The sequence below is a fragment of the Labeo rohita genome, chromosome 15, assembly GCF_022985175.1.
Source record: "Labeo rohita strain BAU-BD-2019 chromosome 15, IGBB_LRoh.1.0, whole genome shotgun sequence".
In the NCBI taxonomy this organism is placed as follows: domain Eukaryota; kingdom Metazoa; phylum Chordata; class Actinopteri; order Cypriniformes; family Cyprinidae; genus Labeo; species Labeo rohita.
In genome coordinates, this window is record NC_066883.1 from 29,980,431 (window position 1) to 29,999,836 (window position 19,406).

Consider the following 19,406-nt stretch of genomic DNA (forward strand, 5'->3'; position numbering starts at 1 on the left):
GCCAGGAGACTGAGGCAGCACTGGCTGGGCAAAGGCCCTCCAGGGTGGAGCCGGGGGTGGAGCGGGAGGCTTGGGAGCCCTCCAGGCAGGAGCCGGAGGCGGAGCATGGGGCACTGGCGTCCTCCAGGGCGGAGCTGGAGGTGGAGCAGTGCTCCGGGCGGAGCAGGAGGCAGAGTAGACGTCCGGGCGGAGCAGGACTCCTCCAGGGCGGAACTGGAGGCGGAGCAGGACTCCTCCAGGGCGGAACTGGAGGCGGAGCAGGACTCCTCCAGGGCGGAACTGGAGGCGGAGCAGGACTCCTCCAGGGCGGAACTGGAGGAGGAGCAGGAGGCGCAGGAGCCCTCCAAGGCAGAGCCGGAACCCGCGTCACAATCCGGGACCTGGGGAAAGCAGGGACAGAGGAGGCAGACAGAACAGGGGAAGAAGGCGCAGCAGTCCCCGGGGCGGAGCAGGAGGTACCGCAGCTCTCCGGGCGGAACAGGAGGTGCCGCAGCTCTCCGGGGCGGAACAGGTGGCTCTGTCATGGACTGGGACCTGGGGAGAACAGGGACAGAGGAGGCAGACAGAAGAAGGGGAGAAGCAGAGAGTATTGAGGTGAACGCCCCCTCCATAAGAGGTTCCACAGCTGACGCTGGCACCTCTGGAGGCATTGGCGCAGCTTCTCCTACGGGGAAGGCCTCAGGGGGCGGACTTGAGGTCAGACGGGACCTCTGGAGCAGACTTGGGACCAGACGGGACCTCTGGAGCAGACTTGGGACCAGACGGGACCTCTGGAGCAGACTTGGGACCAGACGGGACCTCTGGAGCAGGAAACCGCGTTATGGCCTGGGACCTAGGAACAGTAGAGACAGAGGAGGCAGACAGAATAAGGGGAGAAGCAGAGAGTTTGAGGTAGAACGCCGCCTCCCTAGGAGGATCTACAGCCGAAGCTGACACCTCAGGAGGCATTGGCGCGGCTTCTCCAACTGGTGAGGCCTCTGGGTCTGTCTCGTGGTCAGACAGGGCCTCCGAAGCAAACTTGAGATCAGACGGGAGCTCTGGAGTTGGCTGGCGAACAGATGAGACCTCTGGAGCTGAGTGTGCAGCCCACACACTGAGAATGGCGATTGCCAACACGCTAGGAGACATGACGTGACAAGGCTCAGGGAGGTCAGACGAGACCTCTGGCACAGACTTGACGACGGGTAGGACTTCTAGAGTCGTCGTCAAGTTCTCTGGAGCGTAGCTTGCGGCCCAGATGCTGAGGATTGCGGTTGCCATCACACTGGCAGACATGATGTGACAAGGCTCTGGGCGGTCAAACGAGACGCGACTGGACTCTGGGCCGTCAGGCGGGGCGCGACTGGACTCTGGGCCGTCAGGCGGGACGCGACTGGACTCTGGGCCGTCAGGCGGGACGTGACTGGACTCTGGGCCGTCAGGCGGGACGTGACTGGACTCTGAAATAACAGCAATACCTTGACTGGGCTCAGTGAGTGCTGCTGTGACTTGACCAGATTCGTGAAGATCAGTAGTGAACTGACTTGACTCTTGGAGATCAGCGGTGACTTGATTTGATACGTGAAGACCAGCGGTGGCTTGAACTGGCTTGTGAAGATCATTGACTTTACTTGACTCAGGAACCACGACTGTGACCTTGCTTGACCCGGGAGCCACGGCTGTGACCTTGCTTGGCTTGGTTTGAACGGCTGTGACGTGACTTGACTTGGTAGGAACAGCTGGAACATGACTTGACTTGGCTGTGACTTGACTTGACTTAGTAGAAACAGCAGCTGGTGCAGGTTCAGAAGAGGCAGACATGACCTTGACCGGTTGTGGCCTGGCTGACGTGACGTTAGCAGGCGCTGGCTGGGCTGACGGGGCGTTAGCAGGCGCTGGCTGGGCTGACGTGGCGTTAGCAGGCGCTGGCTGGGCTGACGTGGCGTTAGCAGGCGCTGGCTGGGCTGACGTGGCGTTAGTGGTAATCTTTGCGTCAAGCACTGGCGTGGCGGCCCTCTTGAGCAGTGCAGACTCGGGCTCAGGGATGATGGCGGAAGCTTGACTGGACTTGGAAGCTTGACTGGACTTGGAAGCTTGAGCTGTAGCCTGACTTGACTCAGGAACAACAGTTATAACGTGACTTGACTCGTGGGGAACAGCTGTGACTTGGCTTGACTCATGGAGAACGACAGCTTTGGCTTGACTTGACTCTGTGTCTTGACTTGACTCAGGGGTAGCCGCCGCGACAAGGAGCGCCACTTTAGCTGCCCGTACTGTCATTAGGGGTGTGTCCAGCACGTGGGCCATCATGACCACAGGTGGCGTCCGGGCCCTGACCACAGGTTCTGGAATGGCAGCCATATTGTGGAGCGGCTTGGAGACGGCGGCCATTTTGTGCAGTGGCTCTGGCGTGGCAGCCATCTTGTGCAGTGGCTCTGGCGTGGCTGTAATTTGACTTGAAACAGAAGCGACAGCTGTAATTTGACTCGACACAGGAACTACAGTTCTGGCTTGATTTGAAACAGGAAGAACTGCTTTAGCTTGACTTGCCTTAGGAAGAGCAGCTCTGACTTGACCTGATGCAGGAAACACAGCCCCAGCTTGACTTGACACAGGAACAGCAGCAGTAAACTTGCTTGACTCAGGAAATACGGCTGCAACTTGGCTCGGCAAGGAAACTTGACTTGACTCAGGAAACACAGCTGCAACTTGACTTGACTTGGAAACTTGAGTTGACTCAGGAATTACAGCTGCAACTAGACTAGACTCGGAAACTTGACTTGACTCAGGAAATGTAACTGTACCTTTGAATGGCTCTTGTATGGCAGCTGTGACGTGACGGAGCTCTGTGATAGCCGCCATTTTGTGGACGGGCTCCGCCGTCGCCGCCATCTTGTGAGCGCACGCCGCGCGCCGCCATCTTGCAAACGGCCTCCGCAGTCGCCGCCATTTTGTGAACGCGCACTGGCGCCGCCGCCATCGTATGAACGGGCTCCGCTGTCGCCGCTACCGCGTTAACGCGCTCCGGCGCGGCCGCCATCTTGTGCGTGGGCTCTGCTGACACCGCCATAGCATGAGCGCGCTCTGACACGGCCGCCATTTCTCGAGCGATCCAGGCGGCAAACTTGTTTGTGGCATCATGATCCGGCAAGACCGCTAGTTTGCGAGTGGGACGCGCGGTCGCCATTACCGCGTTGTCGCGTTCCCTCTCCGCGACCCCGACAGTGCACGGCGAACCCACACACAAAAACGCAAAGTTCAGAAACGCCTCCAGCGACGAGCGCGGGCCCTTGCGTCTTAGTCGCGCACGGAGGGGCTGGTTCACGCCGTCACAAAACACCTCAATCTTAATACAGTCCGGGAGAGTGGAATAATTAGCAATTGAAATAAACTCACGGGTATAATGTTCGAGTGTGTGTGTTTTCTGTTTGATCCGGGAGAGAATTCTGTCTGTGTCCGTATCGGCTGATTGTCCGGGGTGGAGCTGCTGGATCCTGTGGTGGCGGTTTGTTCTGTAACGCTGAGAGAGTGACGAGAGGCGAGCGGATCCATATGCATGCTTTTTATTAATGGACGAGGCAGATACATGGTCAGGCAGGCAGGGTAATCACAGGTACAATCAGGAATGATGAAGACGAAACACAAAGGGAGTCAGTAAGGCAGGCGTGAGTCCAACGAGGGGCGAACAATATCCGAGAGGGGCGATCCGAGAGAGAGAGTAGTCCAAAAACAAGAGCGAAGGTCAGAAGGGAACGAAGAAACTAGGAAACACTTGGAACACTAGGAAATAATCACTAAACACTCAACAAACCGCGATCGGTACAAGGAAGTCCGGGGGTTTTTTGGGGCGCCTGATTAGTCATGGGGGCTGACGTAATCAGCGCGGTGGTGGATGGGAGATGCAGTCCAGGATGCCACGTAACGGCCAGGGAGTAAAAAGAGGTGAGAGAGACATCTGGTGGTGGGTAGTCCGTGGAGCACCGACCAGATTCGTGACAGTATGTCCATTCATTAATCAGTAGCTGAGTTCTTCCATCCATCTATTCATCCATCCAAAACTTGCTTTAGAATTATCTATCTATCTATCTAGATATCTATCTATCTATCTATTTGTACGTCCATCCATCAATCAATAGCTGAGTTCTTCCATCCATCCATCCATCCATCCATCCAAATTTTGCTTTAGAATTATACTGGAAGAATTCTATTCTATTCTATTCTATTCTATTCTATTCTATTCTATTCTATTCTTTTCTTTTCTTTTCTTTCTGTCTACCTGTCCATTTGTATGTCCATTCATTAATTAGTAGCTGAGTTCTTCCATCCATCCAAATTTTGCTTTAGAATTCTACTGGAAGAATTCTGTTCTATTCTATTCTATTCTATTCTATTCTATTCTATTCTATTCTATTCTTTTCTTTCTGTCTACCTGTCCATTTGTATGTCCATTCATTAATCAGTAGCTGAGTTCTTCCATCCATCCATTCATCCATCCAAATTTTGCTTTAGAATTATCTATCTATCTATCTATCTATCTATCTATTTGTACACCCATCTATCAATCAATAGCTGAGTTCTTCCATCCATCCATCCAAATTTTGCTTTAGAATTATACTGGAAGAATTCTATTCTATTCTATTCTATTCTATTCTATTCTATTCTATCATTCTGTCTACCCGTTTATTTGTATGTCCATTCATTAATCAGTAGCTGAGTTCTTCCATCCTTCCATCCATCCATCCATCCAAATTTTGCTTTAAATTATCTATCTATCTATATATCTATCTATCTATCTATCCATCGAATTGTACGTCCATCCATCAATCAATAGCTGAGTTCTTCCATCCATCCATCCATCCATCCAAATTTTGCTTTAGAATTATACTGGAAGAATTCTATTCTATTCTATTCTATTCTATTCTATTCTATTCTATTCTATTCTTTTGTTTCTGTCTACCCGTTTATTTGTATGTCCATTCATTAATCAATAGCTGAGTTCTTCCATCCTTCCATCCATCCAAATTTTGCTTTAGAATTCTACTGGAAGAATTCTGTTCTATTCTATTCTATTCTATTCTATTCTATTCTTTTGTTTCTGTCTACCCATCCATTTGTATGTCCATTCATTAATCAGTAGCTGAGTTCTTCCATCCATCCATTCATCCATCCAAATTTTGCTTTAGAATTATCTATCTATCTATCTATCTATTTGTACATCCATCTATCAATCAATAGCTGAGTTCTTCCATCCATCCATCCAAATTTTGCTTTAGAATTATACTGGAAGAATTCTATTCTATTCTATTCTATTCTATTTTATTCTATTCTATTCTATTCTATTCTATTCTATTCTATTCTATTCTTTTCTTTTCTTTCTGTCTACCTGTCCATTTGTATGTCCATTCATTAATCAGTAGCTGAGTTCTTCCATCCATCCAAATTTTGCTTTAGAATTCTACTGGAAGAATTCTATTCTATTCTACTCTATTCTATCTTTCTGTCTACCCGTTTATTTGTATGTTCATTCATTAAACAGTAGCAGAGTTCTTCCATTCATCCATCCAAATTTTGCTTTAGAATTCTACTGGAAGAAATCTATTCTATTCTATTTTTCTGTCTACTCATCTATTTGTATGTCCATTCATTATTCAATAGCTGATTTCTTCCATCCATCCATTCATCCATCCAAATTTTGCTACAGAATTAAATAATCTATCCATCTATCTATCTATCTATCTATCATCTGTCTGTCCATTTGTACGTCCATTCATCAATTAATAGAGTTCTTCCATCCATCCATCCATCCATCCATCATCCAAATTTTGCTTTAGAATTCTATTGGAAGTCTGGAAGTTCCATCTGTTAAAGAACATATTTATGTTCTTTAATTTGACTTTTTTGTTTGGCATCCATTTCAAACCCTGACAAAACAAAAATCAAGTTAGTTCCTCTATCTATCCATCCATCTATTCATCCATCCATCCATTCATCCATCCATCCAGATCATCTCATGCTGCACTTACACTTCATTTTCACTGAATCAGAACATACAGTACTTGCCAATATTGACAGCTTACGCACCATGCCGGTAACTTTTATTGCCCGCACAGCTCTCTAGATTCCCCTATTCACTCTAAATACTCTAAAACAACAGAGTAGAGCTGAAGTTGATGACTGGAGCTATTGTGAACCTCAGGACCTGAGACGCTCCAGTGACATTTGGAGCTCCCTTTGAATCCGCTCTCTCCATATGCCAGTCATTAATTATTCATCCTTGATCTTTAGTTGTTATTTAATAAAAGAAAGGCCAGCAGAGCCTCCTGTGAGGATATATAATTACCCATTAGTTTATGTGATAACTAAATATGTTTACAAAACACAATGAAATTTTATGCACAAGGTCAGTTCTTGTTCATAAAGCAATGGCATCCTATAGAGGGGTTTAGGAGCGCTGGCAGAACAAAAGGTCACCTTTATGCTGAATTATCCTTTAACAACCAGTAAAAACGATGTAATCACCACGTATACACAGGCTTGAATTTATGCACACATACACTGCGCTGAGATACACACATAACATCATATACATTGGTATACACACAGGGCAGTAATACACACAGAGCTACACACTCTGGCCGAGTGTTAATCTTCAGCCTGCTGAGAGTGCACTAAGTAGGCGGTGATCTCTCGCTGTGAGTTAACAGAGGGAATCGAGAGAGAGAGAGAGAGAGAGCGCATTTGCGTGGCTTGATAGTCTAAATCAGCAGAGCTGAAAGAAACGAGGGGAAATGAAAGAAAGGACAGAGGGATTGAGAGGAATAGAAGGCAATTAGAGGGAGGGAGGGATGAATGAGAGGGTGCTACAGTCAAGCTTGCAGGAGTGCTTGTGTTAATGTTGAGAGACTCTGGCAGCCTGAGAAATTATAATGAGATTCTGTAGTGGGGTAGTTGACAAGAACTTGACATCCTACATTATATACTGTATCTAAAACTATTCTGAACAACATTTTGCTCATTCCTTATTATCATTTATATGCATGAGGCTTACGTGACATCATATAAATGGAATGTTATGTCATATATTCATGGAATATACATATGTGACATCAGAATGAGAGTTTTGTAGCTTTGGGACCACATATGTTAGCCTTAAAGTCATCTAGTGTATTTAATAGTGTACTAAACGTTATACAGTTCAAGTCAAAAGTTTACATACACCTGCATCTCCAAAATGTTAATTCTTTTACCAAAATAAGAGGGATCATACAAAATGCATGTTATTTTTTATTTAGTGCTGACCTGAATAAAATATTTCACTAAAAGTCATTAACATATAATCCACGAGAGAAAATAATAGTTGAATTTATAAAAATGACCCTGTTCAAAAGTTTACATATACTTGATTATTAATACTGTGTTGTTACCTGAATGATCCACAGGTGTGTTTTTTTTTGTGTTGTTGTTGTTTAGTGATAGCTGAGTGATAGCCCTTGTTTGTCCCGAACCATTAAACTGCCCGCTGTTCTTCAGAAAAATCCTTCAGGTCCCACAAATTCTTTGGTTTTTCAGCATTTTTGTGTATTTGAACCCTTTCCAAAAATTACTGTGTGATTTGGAGATCTTTTTGAGATCTTTTCACACTGAGGACAACTGAGGGGTTCAAATGCTCACTGATGCTTCAGAAGGAAAAAACATGCATTAAGAGCCAGGGGTGAAAACATTTGAAGATCAGGGTAAATTTAACTTATTTTGTCTTCTGGGAAACATGTAAGTATCTTCTTTAGCTTCTGAAGAGCAGTACTAAATAAAAAAAATGGCTATTTAGGCAAAATAAGAAAAATGCACACATCCTCACTCTGTTCAAAAGTTTTCACACTTGGCTCTTAATGCATCGTTTTTCCTTCTGGAGCCCCAGTGAGCGTTTAAACCTTCTGTAGTAGTTGCATTTGAGTCCCTCAGTTGTCTTCAGTGCGAAAAGATGGATCTCAAAATTACACAGTCCTTGTTGGAAAGGGTTAAAATACACAAAAATGCTGAGAAAGAATCTGTGGGACCTAAAGGACTTTTCTAAAGAGCAGTGGGCAGTTTAACTGTTGAGGACAAAAAAGGGACTTAGGAGCAACTATCATTAAACAACAACAACAACAACAACAAAAAACAGCTGTGGATCATTCAGGTAACAACACAGTTTCAAGAATCAATTATATGTAAACTTTTAAACGGTCATTTTTGTAAATTCACCTATTATTTTCTCTTGTGGACTGTAAACATCTTTTATGTGAAATTTCTTATTCAGGTCAGTACTAAATAAAAAATAACATGCATTTTGTATGATTCCTCTTATTTTGGTAAAATAATTTACATTTTTGCAGATCCTGCAAGGTGTATGTAAACTTTTGACCTCAACTGTAAATACATCTAAAAATGTACAGTTTTAGCTTCTGGGAAAAGAAAACAAAAATATTGATGGCTCATCCTGCACTACACAGAATTCTGACCACTTAAATGTTTTCTAACGTGAGAATGCCTTTCCCTGAGGTCTCAAAAATGTATTTGTCACACTTTATAACCAATTTTTTAAAAAACTTATGAAGGTATAAATTGTTACAAGTTACAGGATCACTGTGAAATAGATTTATATACATTTTAACTGAAAATCTAGATGTTGATTAAATAAATAAATAAATAGAATCATGAGGTGCATCCACATAACACAACAGTTCATAAATACAATATGTAATGCAGATGATTCTGAAATAAAAACCAAAAAGTATGGATAATATTTATATATGTATCTACATCCGTCTGTATACACACACATACTTTCATATACTGTACATTTTAACTGAGAGAGATAAGAGAGAGAAAAAAAAAACATCTCAAACTACTGATGGTAAAATACAGCCCCCCTGTGGTTAAACTAAGCATTACCATTTAGATTTTCACTTAGTGGGAACTGTGGTCTAAATAATTACGATAATACATTAAAATAATAGGGTAAGACACACTTATTTGCAATATTAAGCAGCATAACGAGCTGTTTTGTACAGCTAAAAATAGATGGACGCAGATAAGACTGGAAGCCAGACCCATAAAATGTACAAATGGCCACACCCTCACTTACAGGAAAAATAAAGTGGATATAATTAAATTATATAGCTTATTAACATTTTTATGTTCTCATTTTACACTGCTACTTGTTTTCACATTTTAAGCAAATTAGCAAAGTGGACTGTTGAGTGATAAACAGATTATCATGGGGTCTAAAATTTTTATATTTTGGGAAATTCTTTGAAAATATGACCTCTGAAATGAATAATGAAATAAACATTTTAGACTATTTTATGTCTTACCTGTATAGTTACTGTCATCTGATGCATAAAAGAGACATAGGGTTAAAATGACTCATATGAGTGAAACAAATACACCTGTGTTTGTATGATTGACCATTAAATCATAAACATACTCACAGACACAGAGTGGTTTAGGTGAGTCCCATTTGCCTAGCTTGGTACAGTGCGAGATATTGAAACCCTCCAGTAGGAAGCCAGCATGACAGCTGTAGCGAAGAACTGTGCCCTCTACTGGTTGTCCAGGGGGCAGCAGCGCCACCCTCCCGTTCTCCAGAGACATCCAGGAACGAGGGCAAACCAATACTGAGTAGTTCAACAACACTTTTAGCACATCTCGTAACCTTTTAGCACATTTACATAAACTTGATAATGCACAATCTTAAAGTGCAACACCACTAACACAACAACACAATTACATTTAAATAAAATGGTACTTGTATATAAAATTTAGCATTTGCCCTCAGAATGCTGTTATTGACCAATCAGAATCCAGTATAGATATTAATCAGTAGAATAGGACAGCATCTTACAGCATCTGCTGAGCTGGTTAATGTCAGTCCAGGTGCCATTGGGGAGGCACTTTCGGACCTTGGGCCCCACAATAATTCTGCTTCCTCTACAGATATATTCTATTTCATAGTCCACTGGCAATATCTGCACACTGCGGATCTACAGAGAGAGAGAAAGAGAGACGCTTTGTAGATTGAATTAGATGTTGCTGTGGGTTATATTCCCATCAGAACTGACATTGATGTTTATGACTGCCAGTTTAATGTGCTGCCGTAAACTTTTACCTGTTCCTGAGTCAGTCCTCTGTAGCGGATCCCTCCGTCTCTGGGGGGACGAATGATTGTACATCCTGAAAGAGCGTAAGAGAGATGGGGGAGGATGAAACGGATAGAGATGAAATGTTTCCAGCTTTGTCACAATGCACAAACTTACATCAATAAACAAAAATGATAGATGTTCCGGATAAATTTCTATCTGGGACTTTATGTCTGAGTCCCCTTGCAAGACTGTAATGCGGTGATGGTTTATAAGGATTTTATTGGTACTGCCTCATATAAAAATATCTTAAAGAGAATCTTAAAGATGCTTAGCTCTTAAAATGTGCTTCATTTTTTACTGAGTACAGCCAAGATAAACAGATATTTAAGCAAATCCCACAAGCAAATTTCAAAGCAACAGCACAATTGTGAGTGCGATGTTGTTTTTATATAACAATTCACTGAACAAGAAGTTAATATTGAGTAATTGCAAGCTGATATCAATCTTTAAAAAAAATATATACCCACAATAGACATTTGTTTGACTCACTCATAACATCACTTGTTAAGTTTCCGAATGAATCAGTTTTGTTGAATGAATTGGTCAAATCAATGACTTGATGACACTTTCATAACGTTACTTGTTACATTCATGAATGAATCAGTTTCGTTGAACGAATTGATTAAACCAATGCTTCGATGACTCACTCATAATGTCACTGGTTATGATCCAGAATGAATTAGTTTTGCTGAAAGAATTGGTTAAATCAGTGATTCAGTGACTAACACATAAAGTCACTGATTACGATGCTGAATGAATCAGTTTTGTTGAACGAACTGGTTAACTCCTTGATTCAGTGACTCACTCATAACGTCACTTGTTAAGTTTCCGAATTAAATAGTTTTGCTGAACAAATTGGTCAAATCAATGATTTGATGACTCATTCATAATGTTACTTGTTACGCTCATGAATCAGTTTCGTTGAACAAATTGGTTAAATCAACACTTCAATGACTCATTCCTAACGTTACATAATTAATCAGTTTTGTTGAACAAACTAGTTAACTCAATGCTTCACTGACTACAACATAACGTCACTGGTTACGTTCCAAATTAATCAGTTTTGTTGAACGAATTGGTTAAATCAGTGATTCAATGACTCAGTCATAACATCACTTGTTACATTCCCGAATTGATCAGTTCTGTTAAACAAATCAGTTAAATAAATGACTCAGTGACTCACTCATAACATCACTTGTTACATTCCCGAATGAATCGGTTTTGTTGAACGAATCAGTTAAATAAATGTTTCTATGACTCACTCAAAATGGCACTTGTTACGTTCCCAAATGAATCACTTTCTTTAAACGAATTGGTTAAAACACGATTTAATGACTCACTCATAACAGCACTTTACGTTCCTAAATGAACCAGTTCTGTTGAATAAATTGGTTAAATCAATGATTTAATGACTCAATCATAACGTCACTTGTTACGTTGCTGAATGAATCAGTTTTGTTAAACACACGTTAAATCGATGATTCAATGACTCACTCATAACGTCACTTGTTACATTCCTGAATTAGTCAGTTATTTGTTGAATGAATTGGTTAAATCAATGATTCAGTGACTCACTCATAACAACTTGTTACGTTCCTTAATGAATTGGATTTGTTGAATAAATTAGTTAAATTAGTGATTCAATGACTCACTCATGAACTCACTTGTTACGTTCCTGAATAAATCAGTTTTGTGGAACGAATTGGTTAAATCAGTGATTCAATGACTCACTTATAGCGTTACTTAGTACGTTCCCGAATGAATCGGTTTTGTTGAACAAATTAGTTAAATCAATGATTCAATGACTCACTCATAACATCACTTGTGACATTCCTGATTGAATCAGTTTTTTGTTGAATGAATTGGTTAAATAGATGATTCAATGACTCATTCATTGAATCATTCATTGAACCAATTCATTCAACAAAACTGATTCATTCAGGAACGTAACAAGTGACGTTCACTTGTTACGTTCCTGAACTTGTTACTTGATGACACTTTCATAACGTTACTTGTTACATTCATGAATGAATCAGTTTCGTTGAACGAATTGATTAAACCAATGCTTCGATGACTCACTCATAATGTCACTGGTTATGATCCTGAATGAATTAGTTTTGCTGAATGAATTGGTTAAATCAGTGATTCTGTGACTAACGCATAAAGTCACTGATTACGATGCTGAATGAATCAGTTTTGTTGAACGAACTGGTTAACTCCTGAATTAAATCATTGATTTACCCAATTCGTTCAACAAAACTGATTCATTCAGGAACGTAACAAGTGATGTTCACTTGTTACGTTCCTGAATTTGTTACTTGACACTTTCATAACGTTACTTGTTACATTTATGAATTAATCAGTTTCGTTGAACGAATTGATTAAACCAATGCTTCGATGACTCACTCATAATGTCACTGGTTATGATCCTGAATGAATTAGTTTTGCTGAATGAATTGGTTAAATCAGTGATTCAGTGACTAACGCATAAAGTCACTGATTACGATGCTGAATGAATCAGTTTTGTTGAACGAACTGGTTAACTCCTGAATTAAATCATTGATTTACCCAATTCGTTCAACAAAACTGATTCATTCAGGAACGTAACAAGTGACGTTCACTTGTTACGTTCCTGAATGAATCAGTTTTGTTGAACGAATTGGGTAAATCAATGATTTAATGACTCACTCATAATGTCACTTTTTACGTTTCTGAATGAATTTGTTGTGCTGAATGAATTAGTTAAATCAATGATTCAGTGACTCACTCATAACATCACTTGTTACATTCCCATATGAATCAGTTTTGTTGAAGGAATTGGTTAAATCAGTGATTCAGTGACCCACTCATAACGTCACTGTCTTGTTACGTTCCTGAATGAATCAGTTTTAAATGAATCATAAATTCTGTCACTTGTTGCCACCTACTGGCGTAACTATGTAACTTGCAGAAAGATTTACTGATTATCCCCACCACTGTTATATTTTAAAATAATTCAAAGAAAAGTTGAACAAAAATATGTATGAAATAATTGTTCAAAATTTAACTTTCATTTGGCTCACAAACTCATTCTTATTAATTATTTTTGTCCTGTGCGATTTATGATAATCTCTTAAGTCAAATACTTCCCATATCTATAAAAAAAAAATTCTAAACATTTTTTATATCTAGAAAAGGGCATGTAAGCCTACGTGCTGAACTGCATATGACACTGAATTGCTTTGATTCATCAAGATTGCGTAGGCCACATATTCCTTTCACAATGAAAAGAGAGAACTGACATGGCAATCCATTTTTTTCTTTCTATAGTTCCGGCTGAACATGATCCCATGAGGACCAAGGGGAGATCGCTCTTTGAAATCCATAAAACTCAGTTTACAGAGTCTAAACAGAACGCCCTCTAATCTCACAAAGCACCAGAGGTGGGCCACTTTAAACATTCTGTGGTGTTAAATTCAACATGCACGGCCCAGACATCATGCACACACACACATTACCTCCGGTCGTTGAATTATGTATGGACGAGATGAGAGTAGGAAGCAAGTAGAAAATTACAAGAAATAATAGCTGCTCCATTACTGCATCTGAACAAGAATGAGAGAGAGAAAGAGAGATGACTAATAATATGTTTGATTTCTGCAGGTCACAATCCAAGCAATTAAGCTGCTCGTGGCATGACGTGATCTTGTTGGCATTCAGATTTGTTAAACATAATAATAACCTGCTGTCTGCTTTAATTACACCACACATGGTTGTGGAGGAGGAGGATTCATACAACATGGAGGCAGTTTGCCGTCCCTGCGCTGTAAAGATTTTATGAGCTTTCCCTCAACCACTCTTGGAGTGGAAAAGCACATCCAGGGTGGGTCAAACAAGAGCATGCAAAACAAACACACACAGCTTCTTACAAAGACATTTCAGGAGGACACAGCATTGAACAGCAGAGCGCTTGCATCAATATTGACTTCTGTATTGAATGCACTTGAACCTAGAGGTCAATGTTACTTAATGCATTATTAGATAGATAGATAGATAGATAGATAGACAGACAGACAGAGGAAGTGACAGATAGAGATAGAGGGAGGGAGGCTGGGATTTTCTCCAGGCTCACAGTGGGGAGCGACAGGAGATGATTCGGGGGAGGTGAGGATCAGAGGGATCAGTTAAACTTTAAACACGTCTCTACAGCACTCCACCTCATTAATTCAGTACGGCACAGCAGCCAAGCACAACACTTCATAGATTACAGTAATCCAAACCAACAGGATGCACTAACAATGATTGGTTTGCATTGCACTGTTTGACAAATACATTTTTAGCTTTTTCGATTATCCTAATTGTCCCCGTTGTTCATACTTTAGGTATTAAACGCTAAAAATTGCTTAAAAAATATTATACAACTGCTTCAACTACATGAATGTGACCTTTTCTAGGAAGTGAATGTGGATGGAGGTTGGAGTGCCTTTTTTCTCTTTTTATCTTAAAAAAAAAATAGCTCAAATGTTAGTGTTTTTATAAGTTATTTCTTCTTCTTTGGATCATAAATTCATTATTATATATTTTTAGTATAATGACAGATGTTTCATAGTAAATTTATTTTTACTCTTATATTTCTTACTGCAGAAATTATTTTTCTTTTTTAAATATTATAAACAAACTTCAAAAGATATATTTAAACTGTGTATGATACCATTAAGAGACTTTCTTATATTTAAACAGTTCTTAGGATTTATATTAAGAATCTTTTTTTGCTTTTACCACATAAAAACTTTTAAAAAAACGCTGTTTTATGATGCTTAACCTCACGTATGCTCTTCTATTTACTGTTTAATCTTAACTTAACTGGTGTGACTGATTGATATTCTGCTATATTTGCGTATGTAACCCTGGACCACAAAACCAGTCATAAATAGCACTGGTATATTTGTAGCAATAGCCAAAAATACATTGTACGGGTCAAATTTATTGATTTTTCTTTTATGCCAAAAATCATTAGAATATTAAGATCATGTTCCATGAAGATATTTTGTAAATTTCCTACCGTAAGTATATCAAAACATAATTTTTGACTAGTAATATGCATAGCTAAGAACTTTTCTTATTTTTTTTATTTTTTATTTTTTTGCAGATTTCAGATTTTCAAATAGTTGTATCTCGGCCAAATATAACAAACCATACATCAATGGAAAGCTTATTTATTCAGATGTAAAATGTGTGGTCCACGGTCACGTATTTAATTCTTTTGGCCTTTAATTTCTCTTGCATTACTTAAATGTCAATTTTATTTTTATAAAAAACCGATACATAATAACATGCATTGTTACACACATATAAAGTCATTTTTTATCCTAACAGTGACGTTAATTTAAATTTTGGATATTAAACAGTACAAAATACATCTCTACAAGACATATACAGTGTCATGAAAGTGATATCAGCTCGGTTAATGGTTTGCTGAAAGGTTAAGGTCCCGTTTGGGGAACATTTTCAGCACCACGGACAAGGACTTTCATCGGACCTCTTTAAAGATGCATCACCGATGCTTTATGCTTATAATAACGCTGTCTGCTGTATAATATTACATACAATATGACGTTCTCGAGTCTAAAAATATGTGTTGTCGGGGAGACGGTTCCCTGAAGTTTCCATATTAACATGGCTGCGTCTGTCGTCAGCGAACTGTAGTTCGTCTACACCTTGAAGCGCGCTGTTTGTGAAGTTTTGTGTCCCGCGCAAAGCATATTACGAAGGGCTTTCGTTAAACACAAGATATTCCCTGAAGATGCAGGATAAGGCAGCTGCGAGGTACTTCATCAAATAAAACACATGTAAAACACAGGAAACTCAGATAAGCGCGAACATCATGTAAAAGTGATTTACTCACAGCAAAGGCCCGGTGCAGCTCCAGCAGGACCGACCCGAAGAAAATAAACACAATATCCGTTCACGGAGAGTTTAAATATAACATCCACCCAATATAAGCGCGATGTCGCTTTGATTGTGCAAATCTGTGCATCACATTTGCGGACTGCTTTATGGCTTTTAGAAAAGGGTCTGTATTGCTTTGCATTAGATCATCGCAGGTGTAAATCACAGGCTACATAGAGAAACATTATCTACATAGCGCTCATCCTTCCTCCTTCCTTCCTTCTTTTTTTTCCACTCCCTCCTCAATCTCACTTACTTGTGACGTAACGGGGGAACGCAGGCTACGTCATTTTATCCTTGCATCACGAGTCATCTTCTATGCCAAGTGTACGAAATAATTATTTATATTCTCAATTTTTCTTATTTTTTCCCCCTCAGATTCCAGATTTTCAAATAGTTGTATCTCGGACAAATATTGTCCTATCATAACAAACCATACATCAGTGGAAGGCTTATTTATTTAGATGTATAAATGTGTGGTCCAGGGTCACATATTTAATTCTTTTGGCATTTAATATTCTCTTGTATTACTTAATTGTCAATTTTTCTCTATTAAAAACGATACATAATAACATGCATTGTTATTTATATACTCAATTTTCATTTATCTTCATCATCTTCATATATTTTTTGTATTTTATATCTATATCTAAAAAATTCAGCTTTGAAATCACAGGAAAAATTACATTTAAAAATATATTTGAATAGAAAAGTTATTTTAAATAGTAAATATGTTTAAACATTTTCCTGTTTTTTGCTGTACTTTGGATCAAATACATGCAGGCTTGGTGAGTGGAAGAGACTTCTTTGAAAAAAACAACATTTGACTAGTAGTGTATATTTATATATATAAAGAAAAAATATTGTTCAAGTTTAATAAAAACTTGGATTTTGTGGATTTTATAAAGTTTTTTTTTTCTGTATAGAACAATTTTATTCTATCACAATTACCCTCTGTGTGACACAACAGTAATATAAGCATATTTATTTATTTAACACATTTTATACACATTGTTTACAAAGTGCTTTGTGGAGTGAATATGCATATGCAAACACACATGCACACATTTAGATATATAAATATTAGATTAGTTTTCCCTTCCTCCAGGATTGTCTTCTCTTCCTCTAAGCTATTCGTTATGGACACAGTCGTCTATTTATACTTTGCTCTTTAATAATTGAGAAGAGATGAATCCTTTCGAAGAGTCTATTTTCAAGCCAATGCTCACTGTAAAAAATGAGGTGTTAGTAGAACTTAATTAAGCAAATGTCTCGACTGAACTTGAAATGTCAAGTAGCCTCGAAAATGTCAAGTCTACCATTACTGTAACAAATAATTAACTTTTAGGCACTGTTTAACTTTAGTTCTATGCAAATTGTTCTCTGTATTTAATATTATGTGCACAATCTCAGACGTTATCAACTTTACAGTTTTATATATATATATATATAATGTATAGGAAGAGAATTTTGCAACTGCATCATGTGAAATATTTTTGTCTCCTCCTTTTTTCCGAATCTAAATAGCTCAGGAGTCAGGAAGGTAGCAGATGCTGTGTAAAATCTAACGGGATGGTACAAGTTGCCAGAGAAAGAGCGCAGGGATGACTTCAGAGAGAATAAAATACAGTCGGATTTTGAGATCCGTCTTTTCACACTGAGGACAACTGAGGGACTCAAAAACTTTTAAACAGAATGAAGAGGTGTACATTTTTCTTATTTTGCCTAAATATCATATTTTTTCCATTTAGTACTGCCCTTCAGAAGCTACAGAAGATACTTATATGTTTCCCAGAAGAAAAAAAATAAGCTAAATTTAAAAAAATGACCCTGATCTTCGAATTCAAAAAGTTTTCACCCCCCGGATCTTTAAACGTTTTAAAATATATACATTTAAATATTTAATTTAAAAAAAAAAAAAAAAAGTGATCTTATGTGTTTATTTTTGTTCTTAAAGAGTGAAAAAAAATATTGTTAAACATGTAAGAGACATTAAAATCCCCAAAATAATATGAATTTATATATATATATATATATATATATAATGTATAGGAAGAGAATTTTGCAACTGCATCATGTGAAATATTTTTGTCTCCTCCTTTTTTCCGAATCTAAATAGCTCAGGAGTCAGGAAGGTAGCAGATGCTGTGTAAAATCTGACGGGATGGTACAAGTTGCCAGAGAAAGAGCGCAGGGATGACTTCAGAGAGAATAAATTACAGTCAAAGTGTCTTATTTCAGTCATCTGCTGGAGCTTAACTTTCATATCAGAGGAGAGAGTGCTCTGCCCTTGCAGATCTAAGCCTGTTTTGATGGTGGCAGTTTATTAATATCAGGAGCGACATTTGCTGAGACACATCCTGAATCTAATTTACAGCACCTGGATAACACAGAGGTACAGGTCAGTGCCTTTGCCCTGGTCATTTGATTTTTTTTTTCTTTTCTATTTTTAACATCAACCTGGGCGAACTCAGACAAAGGAATATAATATATATTTTTATATATTATATATTAATGATTATTTTCAGGTTATTTTTGTATATATTTTTGGCCATAAGTTTACATACACCTTGTAGAATCTGCAAAATGTTAATTATTTTATCAAAAAACAGGTATCATACAAAATGCATGTTTTTTTTTTATGTAGTACTGACCTGAATAAGATATTTCACATAAAAGACATATAGTTCACAAGACAAAATAATAGTTAAATTAATGACCCCGTTTAAAAGTTTACATGCACTTGATTTTTAATACTGTGTTGTTACTTAAATGATCTACAGCTGTTTTTATTTTTTTTGTTTAGTGATAGTCGTTCATGAGTCCACTGTTTGTTCTGAACAGTTAAACTGCCCACTGTTCTTCAGAAAAATCCTTCATGTCCCACAAATTCTTTGGTTTTTCAGCTTTTTTGTGTATTTGAACCCTTTCCAAAAAGGACTGTGTGATTTTGAGATCCGTCTTTTCACACTGAGGACAACTGAGGGACTCAAAAACTTTTAAACAGAATGAAGAGGTGTACATTTTTCTTATTTTGCCTAAATATCATATTTTTTCCATTTAGTACTGCCCTTCAGAAGCTACAGAAGATACTTATATGTTTCCCAGAAGAAAAAAAGTAAGCTAAATTTAAAAAATGACCCTGATCTTCGAATTGAAAAAGTTTTCACCCCCCGGATCTTTAAACGTTTTAAAATATATACATTTAAATATTTAATTAAAAAAAAAAAAAGTGATCTTATGTGTTTATTTTTGTTCTTAAAGAGTGAAAAAAATATTGTTAAACATGTAAGAGACATTAAAATCCCCAAAATAATA

The 19,406-nt window shown here is 38.8% G+C and overlaps 1 protein-coding gene across 1 annotated transcript in view; it reads right to left on the reverse strand.

Moving 5' to 3' along the window:
* The window catches only part of gabbr1a (gamma-aminobutyric acid (GABA) B receptor, 1a), a 75,599-nt gene extending 59,286 nt beyond the window's left edge, over nucleotides 1–16,313 (reverse strand). Inside the window, exons 1-6 of the mRNA XM_051129212.1 lie at nucleotides 16,045–16,313; nucleotides 13,658–13,744; nucleotides 10,127–10,191; nucleotides 9,863–10,001; nucleotides 9,450–9,635; nucleotides 9,333–9,350 (exon numbers count right to left, since the gene is read on the reverse strand). Of these exons, the coding sequence (XP_050985169.1) occupies nucleotides 9,333–9,350; nucleotides 9,450–9,635; nucleotides 9,863–10,001; nucleotides 10,127–10,191; nucleotides 13,658–13,736 (487 nt within the window). The 5' untranslated portion in view covers nucleotides 13,737–13,744; nucleotides 16,045–16,313. The remainder of the gene's footprint in view (nucleotides 1–9,332; nucleotides 9,351–9,449; nucleotides 9,636–9,862; nucleotides 10,002–10,126; nucleotides 10,192–13,657; nucleotides 13,745–16,044) is intronic.
* Nucleotides 16,314–19,406: the final 3,093 nt, after the last annotated feature.